Source organism: Temnothorax americanus, unplaced genomic scaffold, assembly GCF_048541705.1.
Source record: "Temnothorax americanus isolate GAGA-0224 unplaced genomic scaffold, ASM4854170v1 Scaffold74, whole genome shotgun sequence".
Taxonomy (NCBI): domain Eukaryota; kingdom Metazoa; phylum Arthropoda; class Insecta; order Hymenoptera; family Formicidae; genus Temnothorax; species Temnothorax americanus.
The window spans coordinates 605871-626080 of NW_027509797.1; the positions used below are offsets into that span (position 1 = coordinate 605871).

The following is a 20210-nucleotide window of genomic DNA, read 5'->3' on the forward strand; positions in this document are numbered from 1 at the left end:
ACCAGTGCCGGCTCATTATGAAATTTTGTGTTCGTAAATATATTTATGAAAAAAGTATATTTATAAAGTTAAAACATTCTTATCAAATCCTTACAAGGGCCTCATTAGATACAAATAAGAAAACCTTGTCTATCCTTTAACCTTTAACCATATATAGTTGCAAAACATATAGTTGATGGATCAGCTTGATTAATTATAAATTATTCATTAAAACGTTCCATTTAGCTATATTAATTGCGATTGACAACATCAATGTCTCCTGAGATTGATAAATTATCTGTCAGTAAAACAGTGGAAATATCTACGCAAAATCTACATTGATATTACGCGGATGAGATACTTTGATTTTATCGATGGAAAAGAAATGTTGAATCCACGCGGATAAGGTACTTCGATTTTGGCGATGGAAAAGAAACGTTGAATCTACGCGGATAAGGTACTTCAATTTTGGCGATGGAAAAGAAATGTTGAATCCACGCGGATAAGGTACTTTGATTTTGACGATGGAAAAGAAACGTTGAATCTACGTGGATAAGGTACTTCGATTTTAGCGATAGAAAAGAAACGTTGAATCCACGCGAATAAGGTTCTTCGATTTTGACGATAAAAAAGAAACGTTGAATCTACGTGGATAACTCGCGGATGAATCTCCCTCCATCCACGTATTACGTAGATTCGACGCAGATGCGACGTACCTGTTTTACTGGGGGGCCTGTCGTTGTTTTTGGGCTCCATGACAGATTTGGTCTGGCTGACGCATCGTGCAGACGCTTTCGAGGCCAATGAGCATTTGCGGATATTACATATTATATTGCATTGTTCTTTTGTACTGGATTATCATATTAAAACTCAGTACCACCTTAAGAGCTTTTATTCTTTTCGGGCGCGTTCCGGGAGTGTGAGAGTGTGCGAGTGATTCGTGAGAGAACGTCCGGAGGACGTAACATTTTGGGGGCTCGTCCGGGATCGAAGGAACATATCACCGCAGCGGAACGGAACATCGAAAATGATGCATTCCCCGAGGATTACTCGTTCACAAGCTCCGTCTCGAACGACTGGCAGCGAGGAGTCGAGAGAGCAAACGGGCTTGTTACCGGAAGTCGCAGGAGAACCGGCGGTAACGGAATCCACAGCTCTTCGGACTCTCCTTTTTGAAATGCGGGAGATGCGACAGGAGCAGGTACGCCGAGAGGATGAAATCGCGGCGATGCTGCGTCGTCACGACGAGGAACTTCAAACCTTAAAGAAGATTCATTCCCGACCACAAAATCTACAGCTAAGTCCTTCTATTAATAGAACGTGTGGAAATTTGGGTGCGCAATTAAATGTGGGAGAGAATGGTTTTCGCGCGATATTAGGATTCAAATTAGAACCTGATACTTATGACGGGACAGTATCTCTTCGTGAATTTTTCTCGCAGTTTAATTTAATTGCACGGGCAAATAGTTGGAATGATGCGACAAAGACTGTCGCACTTGCTTCGAGTTTGAGAGGAAAAGCGCGTTCGGTATTAGAGACGGTAGAAGACGTGTCCAATTTAGAATTTAATAAATTAAAATCAAAGCTTGAATTACGTTTTGGAGAAGGACACTTATCACAAAATTATTACGTACAGTTTACAAATTGGAAACAAAAGTTTGGGGAAGATTTGGCAACATTAGGTTCAGAACTTGATAGATTGGTTCGCTTTGCGTATCCCGAGTGCCCACACAAAATTCGAGATAAAATCGCCTGCGCGCAATTCATTTCGGCGATATATAATAGTTTTGTCAAACGAACTTTACAATTGGAAAATATAACCTCTTTGAGTTTGGCAATTGAAAGGGCAAAAGCAATAAAAATAATTCAAGGGGAGGGTTACGAGAAAAAGAGAGGAAATGTTAATTTTGATAAAAATTTTTCGAATATAGGAAAAAAGAGCGCGCAGAATAATAAATTAGAAAGCGAACGGGATGAAAAAGATAAGATAAAAAATAACGGAAAAGAAAATTGGCCAGGCAGCAAATTTAGCACCGGCCGAAGGGAATGTTGGATGTGTGGGAAAATTGGACATTTCCGGTACAAATGTCCTACGGAAAAGAAAAACTTGGTTTAGCCGAGCTTGCCGGGGAGAGTTTGGTTTCCGTGAAAAATTCCTCGGAAATTGTTTTAAATGTTAATAGGATTAAGAATAACGATTATTTCATTTACAGTGGAAAAGTTGATAATAAAGTGTGTTCTTTCAAGGTCGACACGGGCTCCGATGTTTCCATAATAAATAGCAAATTTGTTGATAAAGAGAAAAGAAAGATTTGTAAGAATTTTGTTAATTTAAGATATCCCACCGGAGAAAAAGTTTGTGTAAGTAGTGTATATAAGGAAGTTCCACCCCGGGGGCTTCGAGGGGGGGGGGTGAGGGAAAGGGGGGTATCGGATTACGCGGGGGGGGGGGGGGGGGTGAGGGAGGGGGGTATCGGATTACGAGGGGAGGTGAGGAAGGGGAGGTATTGGATTTCGCGGGGGTGAGGGGGAGGGGGGGTGTCGGGTTACACAGGGGTATCGAATTTCGCGGGAGTGAAGGGGAGGGGGGGTGTCGGGTTATACAGGGGTATCAAATTTCGCGGGGGGGTGAGGGGGAAGGGGGGTATCGGGTTACACAGAGGAATCGGATTACGAGGGGAAGGGGTGACCTTGGCGTACCACCGGGATGACTCACCTGGATGACTCACCGGGATGACTCACCCGCGCCGCTGGTCCGCGCGGGGGGAGGGGGTCCGCGTTCGCGTTCGCTGTCGCGCCGCGGGTCCGCGTGGGGGTCCGCGGGGGTCCGCGGGGGCCGCGTGGAGGTCCGCGGTTGCGCCGCGGGGTCCGTCGGGTCGCAGGGGCCTCGTTCGCAACGACGCCGCCAGGCGGCGTACAATGGGTAAGACTAACTCGATAGCGCACTGCGTAGGGAGCGTGTTTTGTCGATGACGCATCGAACCTGTCGGGACATGTTCGTCGTAAACAACATTTTTCTAGGAAAAAGGGGGTGTTATCTCGTAGACTAAACAATTTCGCGCTATTTTTTACGACCGCAGTACGTAAAAAAACAAAGAAAGAAATGACGTCATCGGAACGATGATCGACCCGATAACGCATCGAACCTGTTGGAACATGTTCGTCGTAAACAACATTTTCGAGGAAAAGGGGGAGGTGTTATCGCGTAAACTAAACAATTTCGCGCTATTTTTTACGACGCAGTACGTAAAAAAACAAAGGAAGAAAATGACGTCATCGGGACGATGATCGACCCGATAACGCATCGAACCTGTTGGAACATGTTCGTCGTAAACAACATTTGATAAAATATAGGTAGGGATGGACATGCACGCAAAGAAATTACATCGTTCATTTAGTTGTAAAAAAAAGCCTGTTTATTTAACTCTTTTTTTTACATAATATATATTACATACTAAAACACTAAAGCTGCGAGCTCACAATCGACGATCTGATTCGTATTGAATGCATTGCTAGCGTATATTACATTCGACGCTTCCTTGGGATCCTTCACAGTGGACGCGATATCGGAGAACTGCGCAAACTTTGCATCGACCGTCGCAAGTATTCTGATCAAACGATCGAATCTCGCATCGATGCACCGATCGAGATCGAACATACGATGCATCGTCGATTCGGTCATTCTCAAGCATACGTTTGCAGATTCGAGACGTATGAGTTTGATGTTATTAACCGTACAAACTCTCACCGTTAGCGGTCCAACGTTTATAAAACTATGGATATCTTTGAAGTCATTGCGAAAGAAATTCTGAATATTTTGCCGTTGCTCGTATAGTGCCTTCCACGTTTCGAGAGACAACAGCAGTTCCTTTCCTCGGCGAGGATCTCCAACGGCGATCTCCACGTAGCTCGGTGGACCCACGTTGATACCAATTTCGAGGAATTTGTATTCCGTAGCTGTCAGCGCGTATCGTCTGCTGAGTATACGAACCGCGCGACGATCCAACGAAATGCTGTATAAAATAAATGAAATTAGTTTTATTTATCGTAAGTATTACAATTTGCTAAGATATAAAAACTGGGGTAGGCTCTATATGTTTTTTTATCCTAAACGAAACTTACCTATTACATTTCTTCTCATACGTTTGAGTTTCAACGTCGTGAATCGGCACGTAATAATTCATGGTATTCATGCGTTTTGCACCGTTGTTGCTGCTGCTGCTGCTGCTATTGCATCCTTCAAAGGAGAACATTTTCGCTTTCTAGGCTCTGAGAAGTTGACCGTCAGTACAAACGATCGCGACAAGACTGATCATATAAAATTAATCGAGTATACGCGACAATTCCCAAAGTAATGATGTGGTGGGGGAAAGGGAGAGGGGGAAATAATGTTTATAGAACTGCGCAGTGGATTTTTTTTTAGGAGAGGAGGAAGTAAAGCCTACTCTAACGGTGATGATTGGAGAGGGGAAGGGGAGTAAGAAATAAAACATTATAAAAAGTTAATAATATATATAATTTATTTATTAAAAAAAGATCGCAAATCTTTATGGCGTCGCGCGCGACCACCAGTTAAATTAATAGTTTTATTACATTTTGTAACGCGCAATTCTTTTTATGTTTTCCGCATCGCATAGTATTGGTGTCATCTAGTTTATTCAAAGATTCGATATCTTCGTAATGCGCATCCAGAGTCTCGACGATTAGGTTTTTTCGCGCATAATTCTCCAGCAGATCGACCAGCCATTCTCGTTTTTGGCATCCCTTGACGTACACAAGAGTCGGCATCTCGTCGTCATCGTCTTCTTTGTCTTCTTTTTTGTCTTCTTCTATACCAAGCACGGCCGATGTAATCAGGCGTTTTACCATACTGTACGGCACGTTTCCGTCTTCCCATCGTAATCCATGGTGATTGCGAATCAACCAGGTAGCGCACGATTTGTCGAATTTTGTGAGGAGATTCCACGGCATGGGGTAATTAAAGATGTGATGCGTCAGAACGCAGCCTTTTCTCAGCACCGCCACCTCCTTCACGACAAATTTCATCCCGACGAGGAATCCTTGCAGGTCCACGAACGTTGGTACGGACATGACGAGATTTCTTTATCTTTCTCTCGCTCGTCGATGCGTCAATCGAGAGGAATGACGCTCAACTCTGCAAACCGTCTCGCGACACTCTGATTTATACTTCCCCCCCCTCCCTTACCCCTCTCAATAATTGTATCGGAGATTGATGGAAAGAGAAAGAAAATATTTACGTCGACGTTGCCGCGAACATTTAGACTATTTTGCGCACCACGTTCGTCAACGGGTTGTACTCATCACGCGGTCGTGTATGATGAGACAGTACGTGGAGGTATTCGGCGGTACGTTCTCCATGCAGTCGAATTCTAGTCTAACATCCACGGTGGCGTTTTTGACGGATTTGTTTTGGCGAGAGCAATCGATGATCACAAACGGACTGTTACGTAGAAAAGTCGAAACGGTGAGACTCGGCTCGAGATATTCGTATCCGTAGTATCCCTTGCAGAAACGTGCGTACATATTGTACAGAATCGCCCATCTGTGTTTACCAAAGTCCAAATTCAGGTCGTCGTACGGATAAACTTCCGAGTTTAGATAGAGTTTTACGTTGGTCAAGTTGCAGTCGTCGAATTGGCTTGTGTCGGCGGACATGACGTTCTTCCGACTTGTCTGCAGAGCGAAGACGACGTATCGCTGTTTCTCGAGCTGGGTCGCGGTCTTAATGGCCCACGAATGCTTGGTCGTGTTCTGCAACACGGGATACTCGTACAGATCCCACGAACGGAAACCCATACTTAGATATCGTCCGTCTTTCAAGGTGCGCAGCATCGACAGCTTGTTGATCTCGTTCAATACCACGTGAGGCATTCGCCATTGTATCTTGAGTATTTTGATAGTTGGCTCCAACGGGAGACTTCCCACCAGGGAATTGTTGTCGTTGCGCGCTCGTATCAAGATCAATTCGTGACGAGCGTTGATCACCACGCGTTTGTAATCTTCGCGAAATCCCAGTAACAAGTTGAGCGGTACGCAGAAATTGAAATATCCGTTCGGGTTATTATGTGGTTCCCAGCCCGCGTTTCGCAGGATCACACTTCTGTCGGACGATACCGCAACGTAGTTTTTGAGCGTGCTGGTTATTCCTACGTTTCTGCAACGATCAATCTCCATACCGTCGAGCTCGTATCGAATCTCGTCAAACATGAACGCGACGCAATTAGTACCCAATACCACGTTATCGGCTTGACCGGCTGCTCTGGTCACCGTCAATGTTCTTTCGATGTAGAGAAAACTTTCGCACGGCAACGTATACAGATCCTGCTGTTGTATGGGTATTTGTATCTCGTCGCTATAGTCAAACGTTGTGTTGGCGTACGGGTTGTACGTGTGAGTTTCGATCTTGACGATGCGATCATCAAAGACCGGCTCGCCTCCAATGTTGAGAATTTCAGTCATCGTTTCAGATGTTTCGCACCGCGAATCCCAGAGATTGTAAAAACTTAACGTTCGACGCGTTGAGTTTCTTTTTCGTCGCTTGTTTAAAGCCGCCGAATGTCGACTTGACGATATCGTCGATCGACGCAGCCGTAAAGATATTATTGTTATCTGTCGCGTGCTCCGAGTCGTTCAACACTAGCATCTCATGTGTCGCGCGTACACTCACGCTCACGCACACACTGACGCGTACACTTACGCTCACGCACACACTGGCGCGTTATCACACTCGCTGTCGTACGTGCAATCTGACGGTGATCTCTTCTCCGCGAAAATCGAGCAATCGTCCGTCTTGATCAGCGACGCGTATCGTTAGATTCGTAACGCTCCGCGCAATGATCGGCAGGTACATGATCTGCGCCGGCGTTTCCGATATCCTATATCCCGGTGGTACGCTCGGTGAAAATTCGTGTATCGTATGAACGCGTTTGACGTTGCTGTACGCACCCGCGGTCACGTTACACTCCACGCGGATAATGTTTACATTGATAATATTAATCGGTTCGTCCGATTCGTGCCACTGTCCCGGCTGCAATATACGCGTCGACGAGAATCCCAGCAGCGATCCGACGTTGTTCGGTTTGTTAAAGTTCACTCTAAAAGCGCACTTGATCTCGCTCTTCATCGTATTGTAATTTGCGCGGAGCACTATCGGGTATTCCGCGACCTTGTCTTCGTAGCCATTCGCGCGAACGATTTCCTCTCGCGCGATATCCGCGATCGACGTACGACGATCGTCGTTGAAACGAACCACGCGTCGCGGACGTTTACGCAAAATTTCACGTTTCAAAAACTCGTGTATGGCCCGTATCTCGTACGATCCCTCGGGAATCGTAATTTCCGTGTCATCCTCGTCGAAATAAAATTTATTATTCGAAGAATTCACGTTCGGAATCGTGTGATAAGTCTCGAAACACGTTAGCCCGAGCTCGTAGTCACCGTCGCTCAGATCCACGGCGGGAAAATAGTGCTCCGCGAGGATGCTGCTCTTCCCCGTCAGCGTGAACGTTATTGACATGTCGGCGGAAGCTGTTCGACGAACACTGAGTCTCCACACGGCGCGTCGTCAGGTTTTAAATTAGCGCCGATCGTCGTCGATCGTTCGGAGAAATTGCAAACATAATTGTCCACAGATGCTCTGATCGTATCGCTGATGAGACGTGCGATTGTATTCAATTTTCATCACGCTCCGTCCGAAATATCGCACCAGTTCTTTCGGTGGTCGAAGATTGCCGAAACTGTCGAAATATACGACTCCATCTCCCCTCTTGGCGTACGCTACCTAATGAGCACCGGGGCCTGCTGCATCGTCCAAATTCACGATACCGCTCTCGTTTCGACGTATGCCATCGACGATCGGTAACGAATCACGCATGAAAACACATCTGAAGAACGGTACGCGCATTCGCCTTGCCAGTCGACTCAATAGTATGTTAGTCGTAATACCCGTGAGCATATTTAACGTCTTTTTGACGTTTTTTTAAATCCTCAACGCTACTCCTCGCCCGCGTTTGTGCGGGCCGAGATACAGTCCTTGTCCATATTTGAACGGAGCGAAATAAAGTCCGCGACCTTCCATGGCGCGATTGTGACGTTGCGTCTCTTCCAGCTGACGCCGCGCGGCTTTGCTAGCGTTCATCGCCGTTATAATTCCGGCCGCTCCGCCGGCCAGAGAACCGAGAACTCCCAACAACGGTAGAATTGGCAACACGCCGCCTCGTTTCGCTGTTGGAAGTATCCGTTTCTTCGTCGACCTTTTCCTCGTTCGTGTTTTCCGTGATTTCAAGCCCATTCTAAGCTTCGTCTTAGCCTTCATGGCAGCCCAGACGGCTGTAGCGGCTGCCCTCTCTCCGAGAACCGAATCTCTCGCGATGACGCGTTCTAGCGCTCTTTCGGCGAGTATCTTGTCCGCCGCGTGTCTCTCGGTGAGGCCTTTGTTACGCGAATAGTTTATGTCGTGCTCGCGACACGCCACGTCCAATGGATTTACACCCGGATCACCTCTAGCCAATCGTTCTTGCAAACGAGTACCCGGACCGCAAAACTGATAGCCGGGAATGTGCAGTTCGAACGGAAGTGTACCTATCGCGCGATTAAACAGACCTCTACTTGTTTTTTTCATTTTCGTTGACATTTGCCACATTCGGCGCTAAAATCGCAAATGTCCGAAGGTCTCTGTGCGACTGAGCGATTCGCGATTCCGCTCGCCTATAAATAGACGTTCGAACGATAAAGTTCGATTTAGTTGTATAAAGTGTGAGGGAAAAATGAGATTTGTGCAACAACCGTTAGCGATTCGCGTGACAAATTGCGACGACAGATCACGGTCGATGGAGGGCAACGCGGATAGGCGCTTCGCGTCAAGCTGGCAACAATGCCCACGACAACGAGATCACGTCGATCATCGAAGAACTTCGCGAGGCTAGGCTTATTATAAATTAAACGGCGCGACAGCGATCCGTTCAATTGATGTCAAAATGCCGATCAATAAATTTGGATTGTTTGAGCAGCGCGAAAACGCGACGAATGCCATTTCCTATCATTATCGGTGGAGCGGATTAGTGAGAAATTTTGTGCGCGACAACGCTCTGTGTCGCACTGCCACGGACTTTGACTCGTGCAAGATTCATCGCGTAGCGCAACCTGAGACTGACGGTGACGCGGTTAACAAACTATACGTGGATTAGTGCGTTAAAAGTTTGACAGATCAAGGGAAAGAGTCAGACGAGAAGCTTACCGCGTTCGAGAAAGGCGTGCGAGCGTTACAGGCTGCGGTGAACAAGCTTTGACGTGCAAATATCGTTGAATCAGACGCGACAACGAACAACAATGGACAAATGGTTTAGCAGAAACGACTATCGAAAGGCGACGAGTGAAGAGAGGCAACGGTTAATTAACGACGGCGACGAACAGCAACGAACGACTCGAGAACGGTTGTCGGACGACTGTCTAATGGTTCAAGAACGATTGTCGGACGGTTGTCGAAACGGTTGTTCAAAAACAGCTCAAAAACGATTACGAGCGGTTTAGAAACAGCTGCGAACTACGCGGAGACAGGAAAGGCTACAAACGGCTAAAGAACGTCGACGACGACGACGATGAGTGGTAAGAAGCAGTTAACTGACGACGACGAACGACAACGAACGATTCAGGAACGATTGTCGACCGGCTGTCGAACGATTCACGAATGGTTCAGATGCGGTTACGAACTGTTCAGAAACTGCTATGAACGATGCACTAGAAGCAGAAACGGCGACAACGAAACATGAGACCGTTAAAATCGACCGATGTGGATAAAAATATCGAAAAGCGACGGTTGGTGGACGAATTGCACGCATTGGCGAGAAGAAATTTTCCCCGCAGACACGTCATAGTGCGAGGGTACGACGATCTGTGGCAAGCTGATATCGTTGAGATGCGTCCGTACTCACGTTTCAACGGAGGCTACCATTACATACTTACCGTCATCGATGTGTTGAGCAAGTATGCGTGGGCCGTGCCGCTCAAGGGTAAAGGTGGCAGCGAGACAGCTGACGTTATCGCTGAGATAATTCGAGATAGCGAGAGGTGTCCTAGTAATCTACAAACCGACATGGGGAAGGAATTTTACAACACCGACGTGCAACGTCTCGTGAGAAAACACGACATCAATCATTATTCCACGTATTCGGTGATGAAGGCATCGGTTGTCGAGCGACTCGTGTCGGATTACAACGCGAGCAAGCATCGAACGATCGGCATGCGACCCGTCGACGTTACCCCCGCAATCGCCGAAAGACTCTTGGCTACGGTGTACAGCGCGATAAAGATCGCGGGCTCGGCAAAGTTCAAAACGGGCGACTCGGTACGCGTCAGCAAATACAAAACAATTTTCGAGAAGGGTTACACGCCGAATTGGACCACCGAGGTGTTTAAGATCGTTAAAGTGCAACGTACCAATTCCGTAACCTATCTACTCGAGGACTATCGTGGAAAATCCGTCGCTGGAGCGTTCTACGAGTACGAGTTGCATCGCGCGACTTATCCTGACTAGAGTTCTATATAAAGAGAGAAGCGACATTGATGTCCGAACTTCTGATTGGTAATCTGATTCGTATTCTGATTGGATATCCCCTCCTAAGTTAGCAGCCATATTGGAACCGGAGCTGACCACGATCTTACATACGTATGTATGTACATACAACTGACATAGTTAGGTTAGGTGAAATCCAAGAGGCCGAAAGAGAAAAAGGACTGGTTAGATTATAATATTAAAATAATTATTGTTGTAAATAGACGGTCATATATATAACCCATTTGATTTATATCGGTTCTTATCTTTCTTACAGTTTTAAATATTAATCAATGATAAATAAATATGGTAAAAAGGTGCGAAGTTTCTGGCTGCCCTGTTAGGCAAGGTAAAGGGTTACGATTATTTTATTTTCCAAAATGTGAAAAGCGACGTTTACTTTGGCAATCTTGGATAAGAGTCAACCGACCTGGATGGAGCCCTAAAACGAATAGCCGCATATGTGAGGTAATTACCTAATTATCTTTATGTCACCATATGACATTCTGCTGTGATATGATTTTACGTTTTGAATAATGTAACATTTCTATTATTTTGTATATTTATTTTCAGTTGCACTTTGCTCCAAATTGTTACGAAAAGCGACAGGATGGGAAGAAAATATTGAAAAATACAGCTATACCCAGTTTGCAAGAAGAGTCATTAGAAAACATTGAAAATGCAGAGCATTTAAAGTCATTACCGGAAAGATTTCAAACTTCTGAAACTAGAGTTTGTTTATCAGATGTAACCAATTTTTTAGAAGCGAAGAAATCAGCTGTTTTACATGATTCAGATTATTTAAATTGTTCAACATCTGCTTCATCAAAGATAATATACAATACGTCATTTACCTCTTTGCATGACATTTTCAATTTTCACCATCAATTATCACTCAATCACCACATTTATTCAATTAAAAACATGAAGAGAATAAAACTGCAACATGTATTAAACATGTGTATCGAACATTTTAACCTCACGCTGACGGAGTATGTTTATATATATTAAATGGAGTTTGATGTTTGATGACAAGGAGCGGTCCCAATATGGCGATGCTGGAGGTGATGGTGGGGATGCGAAGTCTGTAGTGGGGGTTCGATGTCGCTTCTCTCATAGAACTCTAATCCTGACGTGTATCTCGTGGAAAAAGTACTGCGCAGAAGGGGCGACGAGGTTTACGTGAAATGGCTGGGATTCGATGGATTGCACAACTCTTGGATACACAAGAACAATGTTATTTAATTCGTGCAGATTGTATTTTTAAAAAATATTAAAAACAAAATATCCAATGTATAAAAATATGTAAGACGTATGCAACATATAAAATGTTTGAAATATATACGATATCTTTATTAATATCCTTTCTAATATAATACGTTATCTACTATTGTGAGTTTCGTGTTCATCGTGGTGCCATAAACACATTTTTTTCTTGAAGAAGGGGGGTGTTATTGCGTAGACGTATCTATTTCATACTATTTTTTTACGACGCAGTACGTGAGACAAAGGAAGAAATGCAGAACAGATAAAAAAAATAATGATCAAGATTCAGTTGGAGCGAGAGAGAAAGCAAAGGGTATATAATGAGGGATGCATCAAGCCACAGTAGTATGGTTTGAGAGCTTAAACACCTCGGTGATACATCTGTGCATTGATTGAGACATTAAAATCTGTGTGCAGCGATTCATCTGTGCAGCAATTCATCTGGTAAATGTGCAAATTATTATTATTTGAAATTATTGAAATGTGATGTGACATACTTTTTGTGACACCATAATTTTATAACACCATACTTTTTTGCCAAGGGTTTCCACAGCATGGCGGTGGTTGTGGAAGATTTCGGGCTGAAGCTCACGCGAAAGGATCTTCACACGATGGTCGACTTAAATTGGCTCAACGACGAAGTTATTAATTTTTATATGAATTTGCTGATCGCCAGAGGTACATCTTCGAACAAGTATCCGAAAGTTCACGCGATGAACACGTTCTTTTACCCGAAACTTCTGTCGAGCGGTCACTCGTCTCTGAAGCGATAGACCAGGAAGGTGGACATATTTGCGCAGGATCTTATTATTATCCCTATACATCTGAACGTTCACTGGTGTGTGTCAATAGTAGATTTCCGCGATAAAACGATTGTTTATTACGACAGTATGGGCGGTGATAATTCGCAATGTCTGGCTACGCTAAAACTATATTTACAAGATGAGAGTCTTGATAAAAAGAAACAATCTTATGATATGAGTGATTGGAAATTTTATTCCGCCATGAACATTCCGCAACAGACGAACGGCAGCGATTGTGATATATTCTCTTGCATGTTCGCCGAGTATGTCTGTGCAAATACAAAAATTACGTTTACTCAGAACGACATGCCGTACTTTAGGAACAAAATGTTTAGGGAAGTAATAAATGGAAATATTGTATAAAATTTTTTTATTGAATAAATGTTTATAATATAAAATATAAAAATATATGGTTGATTAATATTCCTTCCATTATACATATACGTACATATATACATACATTCATACATACATACATTACATACATATATATTTATCATATGTACATACGTACATACATTTTATTACATGTATTGCATACATTACATACATACATGCATACATACATTATATTACATACATGAATCTTCACTGTTCCTTATTATGATAACTACTATGATAAAGGTATGCGATAATGTCCCCACGGCAACGTATCGGTCAAATCCGGCACGATATATCGCTTATCGTACGGACTCAGAGCGATTTTCGTCTCGCAAATAGTGTACACTTCGTGCATTTTCGATCGTATGCACGACTGCGGTCGAATCATTTCGATCTCATCGTTCAGACACCGCGTGTAGTCGTCGAACGCGATGGTACGCGCGATGACGTTGCTTTTAACACCTTTCACCTTTTTACAGTCTTTTTTGCCATCGACTCGCAAAGCGTACATTTTTGCCTTAAGTCCAACGAATTCGGTCATAATGGCCCCGTTGTTTTCGTCCTTCATCAGGCCCGGCACTTTTTTGTTGACGAGAGGCATACTGTAAGCGTTATCTACCGCGTTATCACTCGTGTCGAACCTGACTATATCATGTTTCATGTTCTTATACGCATCGTCGCACTTGATATGATAAATCAAACTGTCCGTGTCGGTATACATAATTCTACACGAGTCGCGGTACAGGGGAGACATGTACTCGTGGTGAAATTCGTATCTTCGACAAGTCGAGGATGCACATGCCGACGTAGATCGGTTTGTCAAATTTCACCTCGAGTTTGCGCAGTTCGACAGCTATCAGATTTTCTGAAAACACGCTCCTGCTGTGGAAATTCGGTCGCGCGATCATTGCCTCCGCGTCGTATCGTCCGTCCCACTTTGTCAATAATTTTACATCGACGTGGTTGCGAACATTTTCCATCGTTTTCCCGAAAACTGCGTTATTCATTAATTTATATAAATTTTTTTCAAACTCATTTTTTGCTAATGTTCTAAATTTTGTATTGAGTTCGATGTAAGCGCTGAGCCACTCAGATTGAGCGAATTGCAATACGCGATGTATTTTAGTGACGTGAAGGCCATGGCCCGTGCACTGCTGCAGATTGCGATAATGAATAACATAACGCTTCTTATCGTGCAGCGTGGCGAGAAGTTTGTCCTGCCGTTTGCCAGGCGGTTTATGGCGCGTCAGACAGAACGGTAGGTCAGTGTGCGCGTCGTGTTTATCCTGCGGATACTCGAGATCGACCTCGAGAATATAGCCCGTAGGCGAATCCAAAGCGATCGCGCTAAAGTCAAAATTTGAAACGTCTTCGACCCATCGAAACTCCGCGTAGAGCAGTGGTTTACACATCGCCCAGCCGTACAAGTTGTTGACATCGAAGTACATTAGGTACGACGACGGTTTCGATGAATCGTACGACTGCATGTACTTGTTGTTGGCCTGCGCGTATCTGCCGGAACATTGACTCAGACTCTCAGACCACCGCGAATACCACGTTCGATAAACATAACCATGTCAATGTCGGTCAGCAGTTCGAAATTGACACACGTATGTTTCAACATGGCGTCCCACGTAAAGCCTGGTAAAATGTAGTAGTACGCGGGATCAAGCCCGTAACTCGCGACGCAGCTGTTGCGGAAATTTTCAAACATGTCGGCCAATAGCAAGACATCGGTTTTCAGGTATAGATCGCTGTATTCGCCCAGGGTTCGAACGGAGAATCGCTGCCATACGTTCGCGGCATGCGCGTAATCGCTCTCGGATATGGTGTCACCGGTCAAGGAACTGTAAAATGAATCGCGCGGTGGTAAACACGTATCCTCCAGCTTTTCGACGCTGTCCACGTATTCGTATGAAAAGACACCTTTTCGCGTCAATAATTTGAAATTGTCATCGGATAACGCGGAAAATTTTGAACGTATAATTTTTAATTTATCATTATCTAGGAAGGATGCCAATTTTGCGAGACTCGCGCTCAGAAATTTGTACGAGTCGATGAATCTTAATTTTATATCGTTTCGCGAATCTTTCCGTGGTGTCTTTTACGTGTTTAGTAAATGAGATGTACTTTTCCTTTGTTATAGGCAGTACATCAATCTTGCCTTCGAACGCGGCAGCTATCTCCTTGATAATGAAATGCGCGTCATAGCCTGACAGATTGTGGAATATTACTGGGATAAAGTGAGAATCCTTATAATTCAGATTGCACGTCGAGTGTGCTGGACCTCTGTAACGCCCAGTTAGGTGGCAATGATCGCGTACACGATTATCATTTGGCGCGAACGGTTTTTCACATATGTGACATTGCGCCGCGCTGTGAAATGTCTCCCACTCGTCTCGCGTTAGGTCTACCATGCATACAATGTCGGACAATATGTTCTTTACGCGATGCGCCAATCCTTTGAGTTCCTCGACGAACCACGCGACGCAGTCATTATCGTGACGAAATCGATACGCTGATAACGTTTCATCGTACGAGCACTGTACGTAGTATGCTATACTACATACTCGATGATGTTGATAGGCGTATGACGCGTGTTCCGTCTCCGGTTGTGTCTTCTGCAGCACACACTCCAGATCGGCGTATACCACAAAGGGAAGTCGCTCTTTCCTGCTGTGGTTCTTGAAGCACAGCTACTTGTTGTCTTCACTCGGTAGTTTGATAGCGCAGTCGTTTACCTTTCGGCAGTCCACAGTGTGAGACTGCAACTTGTCGCTCGAACTAAAGTAGTGAAGACATCTGCAAAAAAAAGAATCATAAATATAAATTTTTTATACACAAAATATAAAAATGATATATATATTATTAAAAAATATAAGTACTTACCAATCACAAATGTACTTCTGACCATGATGCTTGCTCAATTGTGAGCTCACGAGACGGGAAAGATTTTTAATCCACGCGAAATGTCCAACATTGTTGTCTCGCGGATCCTGCACGTACAGCAGATTCACATGTTTTTTAACACTCGTGCGGTCGGTAAGCCGTATTGGAAGAACGTTTGACGTCTTCTGTCCCTCGATGGTATAATAGACGTTGACGGATATATTGTTGAGTCGTTCGAACTGTTTAATTTGACTCAACGTCATTGGGAACTCAATGTCTCGTAAATCCAGTACCCTTGAATAATGCGGGTATGATGATTCCCGTTCTGAATGTCTTTCGGCTGGATGTAAGGCGGCGACCACTGACCATGCAAAACATGCATTGTCCATTGACAGCACATTGATCACCGCGTTCTTTACTTTAATGTCTTTAGACAATTCCAAGTGACACCCCACGCGCAAAGGATTGTACTTGTTGACGTTCACCGTCAAATTGAGGATTCGAGTCAAAGCCCACCCACTGTCGCGTTCCTGGAACTCCTCGAATTTCGCTAATGTGGGCTCGGTAACGTGCCGCTCGTACCAATCGCGCAAGTGCGATGTACGACAGAGTTCTATGTTATTTGTACATATACTCTTATTGTCACGTTTATCACCCGCCACAAACTCCCCGTTGAACGCAGTGTTCACTTTGACACAGTTATGTTTTTTTTATAATGTCTCGCACTCGCTTGCACACTACGCTGCAGGCGTCTTCTAAAAATTGTCGCGGCTCTATATGGTCTATATTAATTACCGCACCGGTCATTCTTCGCGTTTTGAACGCGGCATTGATTTCTTGCCATACGAGTTCTGCCGCGCGCGTGTCGCCACTGTTACCGGCGTTCGCATAACCACCACCGCTATGGATAAAAATTGTCTTTCCAATCGCGACTTCACACCTTCGAGTCGCGCTATTCTGACAACCAACGATTGCCTCTGCCCGATCGGCGGTCGTTTGGCACTACTGCGAAAGTTTCGAGCTCGTGTCTCAAGCTGCTCGACGAATTCCGCGCATTGCAGCGTCCATGTGAAATATTCACCCAAGGTAGTTACTTGGTCGGACAGCTCCAACAGATCGCGCTCGGTTTGCTCCATGTTTTATCTATTCAGATTCAGGTTGTTCATCAGATTCAGGTTGTTCATCACCACGAATTCGACGCACATTCCATAATGTAGACTCGTCGATTACGCCACACTCTTCGAAGGGGCACTTGCACACGCATCGATGACACGCTGGACAATGTCGATAGGTATACTGAATGTTATAGTGTTCCAACATAAATTTATAAAGACTGAAGAAAGGGACATCACAGTGCCAATTATCACAATCGATAAGTTCACGTTCAAGAGTTCTTTGCATCTTATTGTTGACGAAACGGTAATAGTTTTGCAGACGCACATTGTACCCCGCCACCACTTCAACGCACAATAGCGATACTCCTCATACTGCGACTTAAAGTCATGTTTAAACAGTTTAATGTGTAAAAGATTATCACGAACTAGACGAGTTTCACATTCTTTTACCTCGTTCCGCACCTGTATGTATATTTTTCGTCTTATGTTAGACTTCCAGTCATAAGGATGCTTATCGGTATTGATAACAATTCCTTGTCTAACGATGCGTTTATCGGTTCCGCGTATCCCGAGTTCGCGATCGCGAACAAACTGCACCAGTGATATTCGTTGCACATCCGTCGATTTTTGTCCTCGATCTTCATCACGCAAAGCATTGGCGATATCATCTATTAAATGGTCACCACAGTAAAAACGGTTGCAATAGTATGGAAAGTCATCGCTTTCATCACTTTCATAGTCCGGTAACACCGAGCGATTATTGTCAAGCGTCATTTCTTCTTGCTCACTGTTATGAAAAAATAAAAAAATGTTTACGTCGCGAAAGCTAATGTTTGTTTCGTTGACATTCGCTGCAATCCTTAATCATCGGAGCGGGACCGTCGATGTGCGTTCGCTGCCACGGTTGGTTGTAATGTTCGTCACAGCGACGATAGGTCTGAACCTCCGAATCCGCCTTTATATGCTCCGGAAGCTTGTCCCACACGTAGTAAATGTGATCGCCGCACATTTGCAACAGAACGGTTTTCGGCACAAATTGCAGCTGTTCGGCGCTAAAATCGTAAATGTCCGAAGGTCTCGATAGCAGGACGAACATCTTTGCGATTGAGCGATAAAAGAATCTCTTTTCCAGAGCACTTGCACGTGATAATGTTCAACCATACAATAACGAAGAAACCTCGATACTTTTCGATCGATGTATCACTCTCAAATCTGACTACTGCGGCTCGATGCGCTTCATCCCTCGTTATATACCCTTTGCTCTCTCTCGCTCCAACTGATTTTTTGAAAGATCTTTTCCTTTGTTTCGCGTACTGCGTCGTAAAAAAATAGCGTGAAATTGTTTAGTCTACGCGATAACACCCCCCCTTTTCCTCGAAAATGTTATTTACAACGAACATGTTCCACCAGGTTCGATGCGTTATCGGGTCGATCATCGTCCCAATGACGTCATTTCTTCCTTTGTCTTTAACGTACTGCGTCGATAGATTGTTTTTTTAAGTATAAATCATACTATATTTTCTTCGCGCGCATTTCTATTCGAGCCGTATATGCGACGTCCGCCAAAACTCCGGCTGCTTAAATTTGCAATCAAATATCGCATATCATTACATAGAAGCGAGGCACCGATGTTCTGGCGGACATCGGCGCTCGCAGGTGTAATGCGAGACGTATCGCGACTATCAGTTTTATACACCGCCATTATATTTTTTTCTCTGGCGACTTCTGCAACCGTCATTGAATTCAGTCTCGTCGAGTCCGCGCAAAGTGTTACACGTATATATTTTTTACGAGTTTCTTGTGTACGAACGTGTTTTGTGTTCGGGTGATTAAACTAAGTTTCTTGTAATGTCTCCGCGCGAACCTTATGTGCCTAAAGACATAGAAGACAGTGAAATTTTGGGGGGCCCGACGCTCCCCAGTTTGAAGACGCTGTAGAGGTGTTTGAAGAAAGAGGCGCTCCTCCCGCGACCCGGCTTCCGTTTGGGGGCACAATATCCGCGCCCGGCCGCGCGCGGGAGGACCTGTTCCGCCTGACGAGGGGTCGATTTCCCCTCATGGACGAGGCGCTGATTGCCTACGCGAACCGCGTAGCGAGTTTGTAGAGATAAAAACGTCTACTACTAAGGAGTATAAGTTTAGTGCGCAACCGCGGACCTTTACGCGGCCCGCCCCCGCGGACCCCCGCAGACCCCCACGCGGACCCGCGGCGCGACCGCGAACGCGAACGCGGACCAGCGGCGCGGACCAGCGGCGTGGGTGAGTCATCCCGGTGAGTCATCCCGGTGGTATGCCAAGGTCACCCCTTCCTCTCGTAATCCAATTTCTCTATGTAACCCGATACCCCCCCTCCCCCTCACCCTCCGCGAAATTCGATACCCCTGTGTAACCCGACACCCCCCTCCCCCTTACCCCCGCGAAATTCGATACCCCCCCTCCCTCACCTCCCCTCGTAATCCGATACCCCCCTCCCTCACCCCTTTACCCCCCCGCGTAATCTAATACCCCCCTCCCTCACCCTCTCACCCCCCGCGTAATCCGATACCCCCCTCCCTTACCCCCCCTCGGAGCCCCCGGGGTGGAACTCCCTTATATACACTACTTGTGTAGAATTTTGGGCAGAAATTAAAGTTAAACCAGGGAAATACTCGTTAGAAATTCCAATGTTTATTGCAGACATAAATGGTGAATGTCTTTTGGGAATAGATTTTCTAAAAATGGTTAATATAGAAAAAGTCTTTGAATCGGCTTTTGAAAGTCCAATATTTGAAAAAAAAATAGCTAGAATTGAAGATTCTTTTAAAAAAGTTCCAATCCCCTTGAAAAAACTCTATGAAATAAATTCTCAATATTTAACTGAAGTAGAAAAAGAAAGTTTTGTTGATTTTCTTGATGAATTTGATGATTTATTTTCTGAAAACATTATTGCAGGAAATTGTAATGTTGTAGAACATATTGTGAATGTTCGAGATTCTCCTCCTATAAAACAGGTTCCTCGTAGGATTCCGATTCAAATGAGGGAAGAAGTCGATAAGATTTTGGAAGATATGAGTTCACGTGGAGTAATTGAGGAGTCACATAGTCCATGGGTTTCTCCTGCTGTCATGGTTAAAAAGAAGGATGGTTCTATAAGGTTCTGTGTTGATTATAGAAAATTAAACGAGGTGTGACTATTAAGGATTCTTATCCCCTTCCCCGAATTGATGA

General features: G+C 44.7%; 5 protein-coding genes and 1 pseudogene across 6 annotated transcripts; 2 read left to right on the forward strand and 4 right to left on the reverse strand.

Annotated features, from left to right (window-relative positions):
• Positions 1–3433: 3433 nt before the first annotated feature.
• On the reverse strand, positions 3434–4408 carry LOC143906626 (uncharacterized). Its single transcript, XM_077422823.1, has 2 exons — positions 4102–4408; positions 3434–3992 (listed from the first exon to the last, which is right to left on the reverse strand). Exons 1-2 carry the CDS (start codon positions 4230–4232, stop codon positions 3434–3436), a joined length of 690 nt encoding a protein of 229 aa, XP_077278949.1. The 5' UTR covers positions 4233–4408.
• An 875-nt stretch (positions 4409–5283) lies between these two features.
• On the reverse strand, positions 5284–6459 carry LOC143906627 (uncharacterized). Its single transcript, XM_077422824.1, has one exon. The coding sequence runs from the start codon at positions 6457–6459 to the stop codon at positions 5284–5286; it is 1176 nt and encodes a 391-aa protein (XP_077278950.1).
• Positions 6460–10651: 4192 nt separating this feature from the next.
• LOC143906628 (THAP domain-containing protein 5-like) lies at positions 10652–11640 on the forward strand. The gene is made up of 4 exons (XM_077422825.1): positions 10652–10734; positions 10827–11017; positions 11123–11541; positions 11586–11640. Exons 2-4 carry the CDS (start codon positions 10856–10858, stop codon positions 11638–11640), a joined length of 636 nt encoding a protein of 211 aa, XP_077278951.1. The 5' UTR covers positions 10652–10734; positions 10827–10855.
• Positions 11641–12215: 575 nt separating this feature from the next.
• LOC143906656 (sentrin-specific protease 2 pseudogene) lies at positions 12216–12949 on the forward strand (annotated as a pseudogene). Its single transcript, XR_013259592.1, has 2 exons — positions 12216–12259; positions 12358–12949. The product of XR_013259592.1 is annotated as a sentrin-specific protease 2 pseudogene (transcript).
• An 87-nt stretch (positions 12950–13036) lies between these two features.
• On the reverse strand, positions 13037–18629 carry LOC143906642 (uncharacterized). The gene is made up of 2 exons (XM_077422832.1): positions 15889–18629; positions 13037–15801 (listed from the first exon to the last, which is right to left on the reverse strand). The coding sequence occupies exon 2, from the start codon at positions 14484–14486 to the stop codon at positions 13725–13727; it is 762 nt and encodes a 253-aa protein (XP_077278958.1). The 5' UTR covers positions 14487–15801; positions 15889–18629; the 3' UTR covers positions 13037–13724.
• Positions 14528–17024, reverse strand: LOC143906629 (uncharacterized). Its single transcript, XM_077422826.1, has 6 exons — positions 16829–17024; positions 16255–16576; positions 15904–16182; positions 15741–15801; positions 15130–15620; positions 14528–14846 (listed from the first exon to the last, which is right to left on the reverse strand). The coding sequence occupies exons 1-6, from the start codon at positions 17022–17024 to the stop codon at positions 14528–14530; spliced, it is 1668 nt and encodes a 555-aa protein (XP_077278952.1).
• Positions 18630–20210: the final 1581 nt, after the last annotated feature.

What these genes read in the sequence shown, in the direction of transcription:
- LOC143906626 (XM_077422823.1), bottom strand. Translation starts at nt 4,232, where the DNA reads ATGTTCTCCTTTGAAGGATGCAATAGCAGCAGCAGCAGCAGCAACAAC. An exon ending in TATGAGAAGAAATGTAATAG is followed by an intron (nt 3,993 to 4,101) that starts GTAAGTTTCGTT and finishes TATTTTATACAG; the next exon opens with CATTTCGTTGGATCGTCGCG.
- LOC143906627 (XM_077422824.1), bottom strand. Translation starts at nt 6,459, where the DNA reads ATGACTGAAATTCTCAACATTGGAGGCGAGCCGGTCTTTGATGATCGC.
- LOC143906628 (XM_077422825.1), top strand. Translation starts at nt 10,856, where the DNA reads ATGGTAAAAAGGTGCGAAGTTTCTGGCTGCCCTGTTAGGCAAGGTAAA. An exon ending in CGAATAGCCGCATATGTGAG is followed by an intron (nt 11,018 to 11,122) that starts GTAATTACCTAA and finishes ATTTATTTTCAG; the next exon opens with TTGCACTTTGCTCCAAATTG. An exon ending in TTTAACCTCACGCTGACGGA is followed by an intron (nt 11,542 to 11,585) that starts GTATGTTTATAT and finishes TTTGATGACAAG; the next exon opens with GAGCGGTCCCAATATGGCGA.
- LOC143906642 (XM_077422832.1), bottom strand. Translation starts at nt 14,486, where the DNA reads ATGCAGTCGTACGATTCATCGAAACCGTCGTCGTACCTAATGTACTTC.
- LOC143906629 (XM_077422826.1), bottom strand. Translation starts at nt 17,024, where the DNA reads ATGGAGCAAACCGAGCGCGATCTGTTGGAGCTGTCCGACCAAGTAACT. An exon ending in GACAATGCATGTTTTGCATG is followed by an intron (nt 16,183 to 16,254) that starts GTCAGTGGTCGC and finishes GCATTATTCAAG; the next exon opens with GGTACTGGATTTACGAGACA. An exon ending in ACACTGTGGACTGCCGAAAG is followed by an intron (nt 15,621 to 15,740) that starts GTAAACGACTGC and finishes TGTGTGCTGCAG; the next exon opens with AAGACACAACCGGAGACGGA.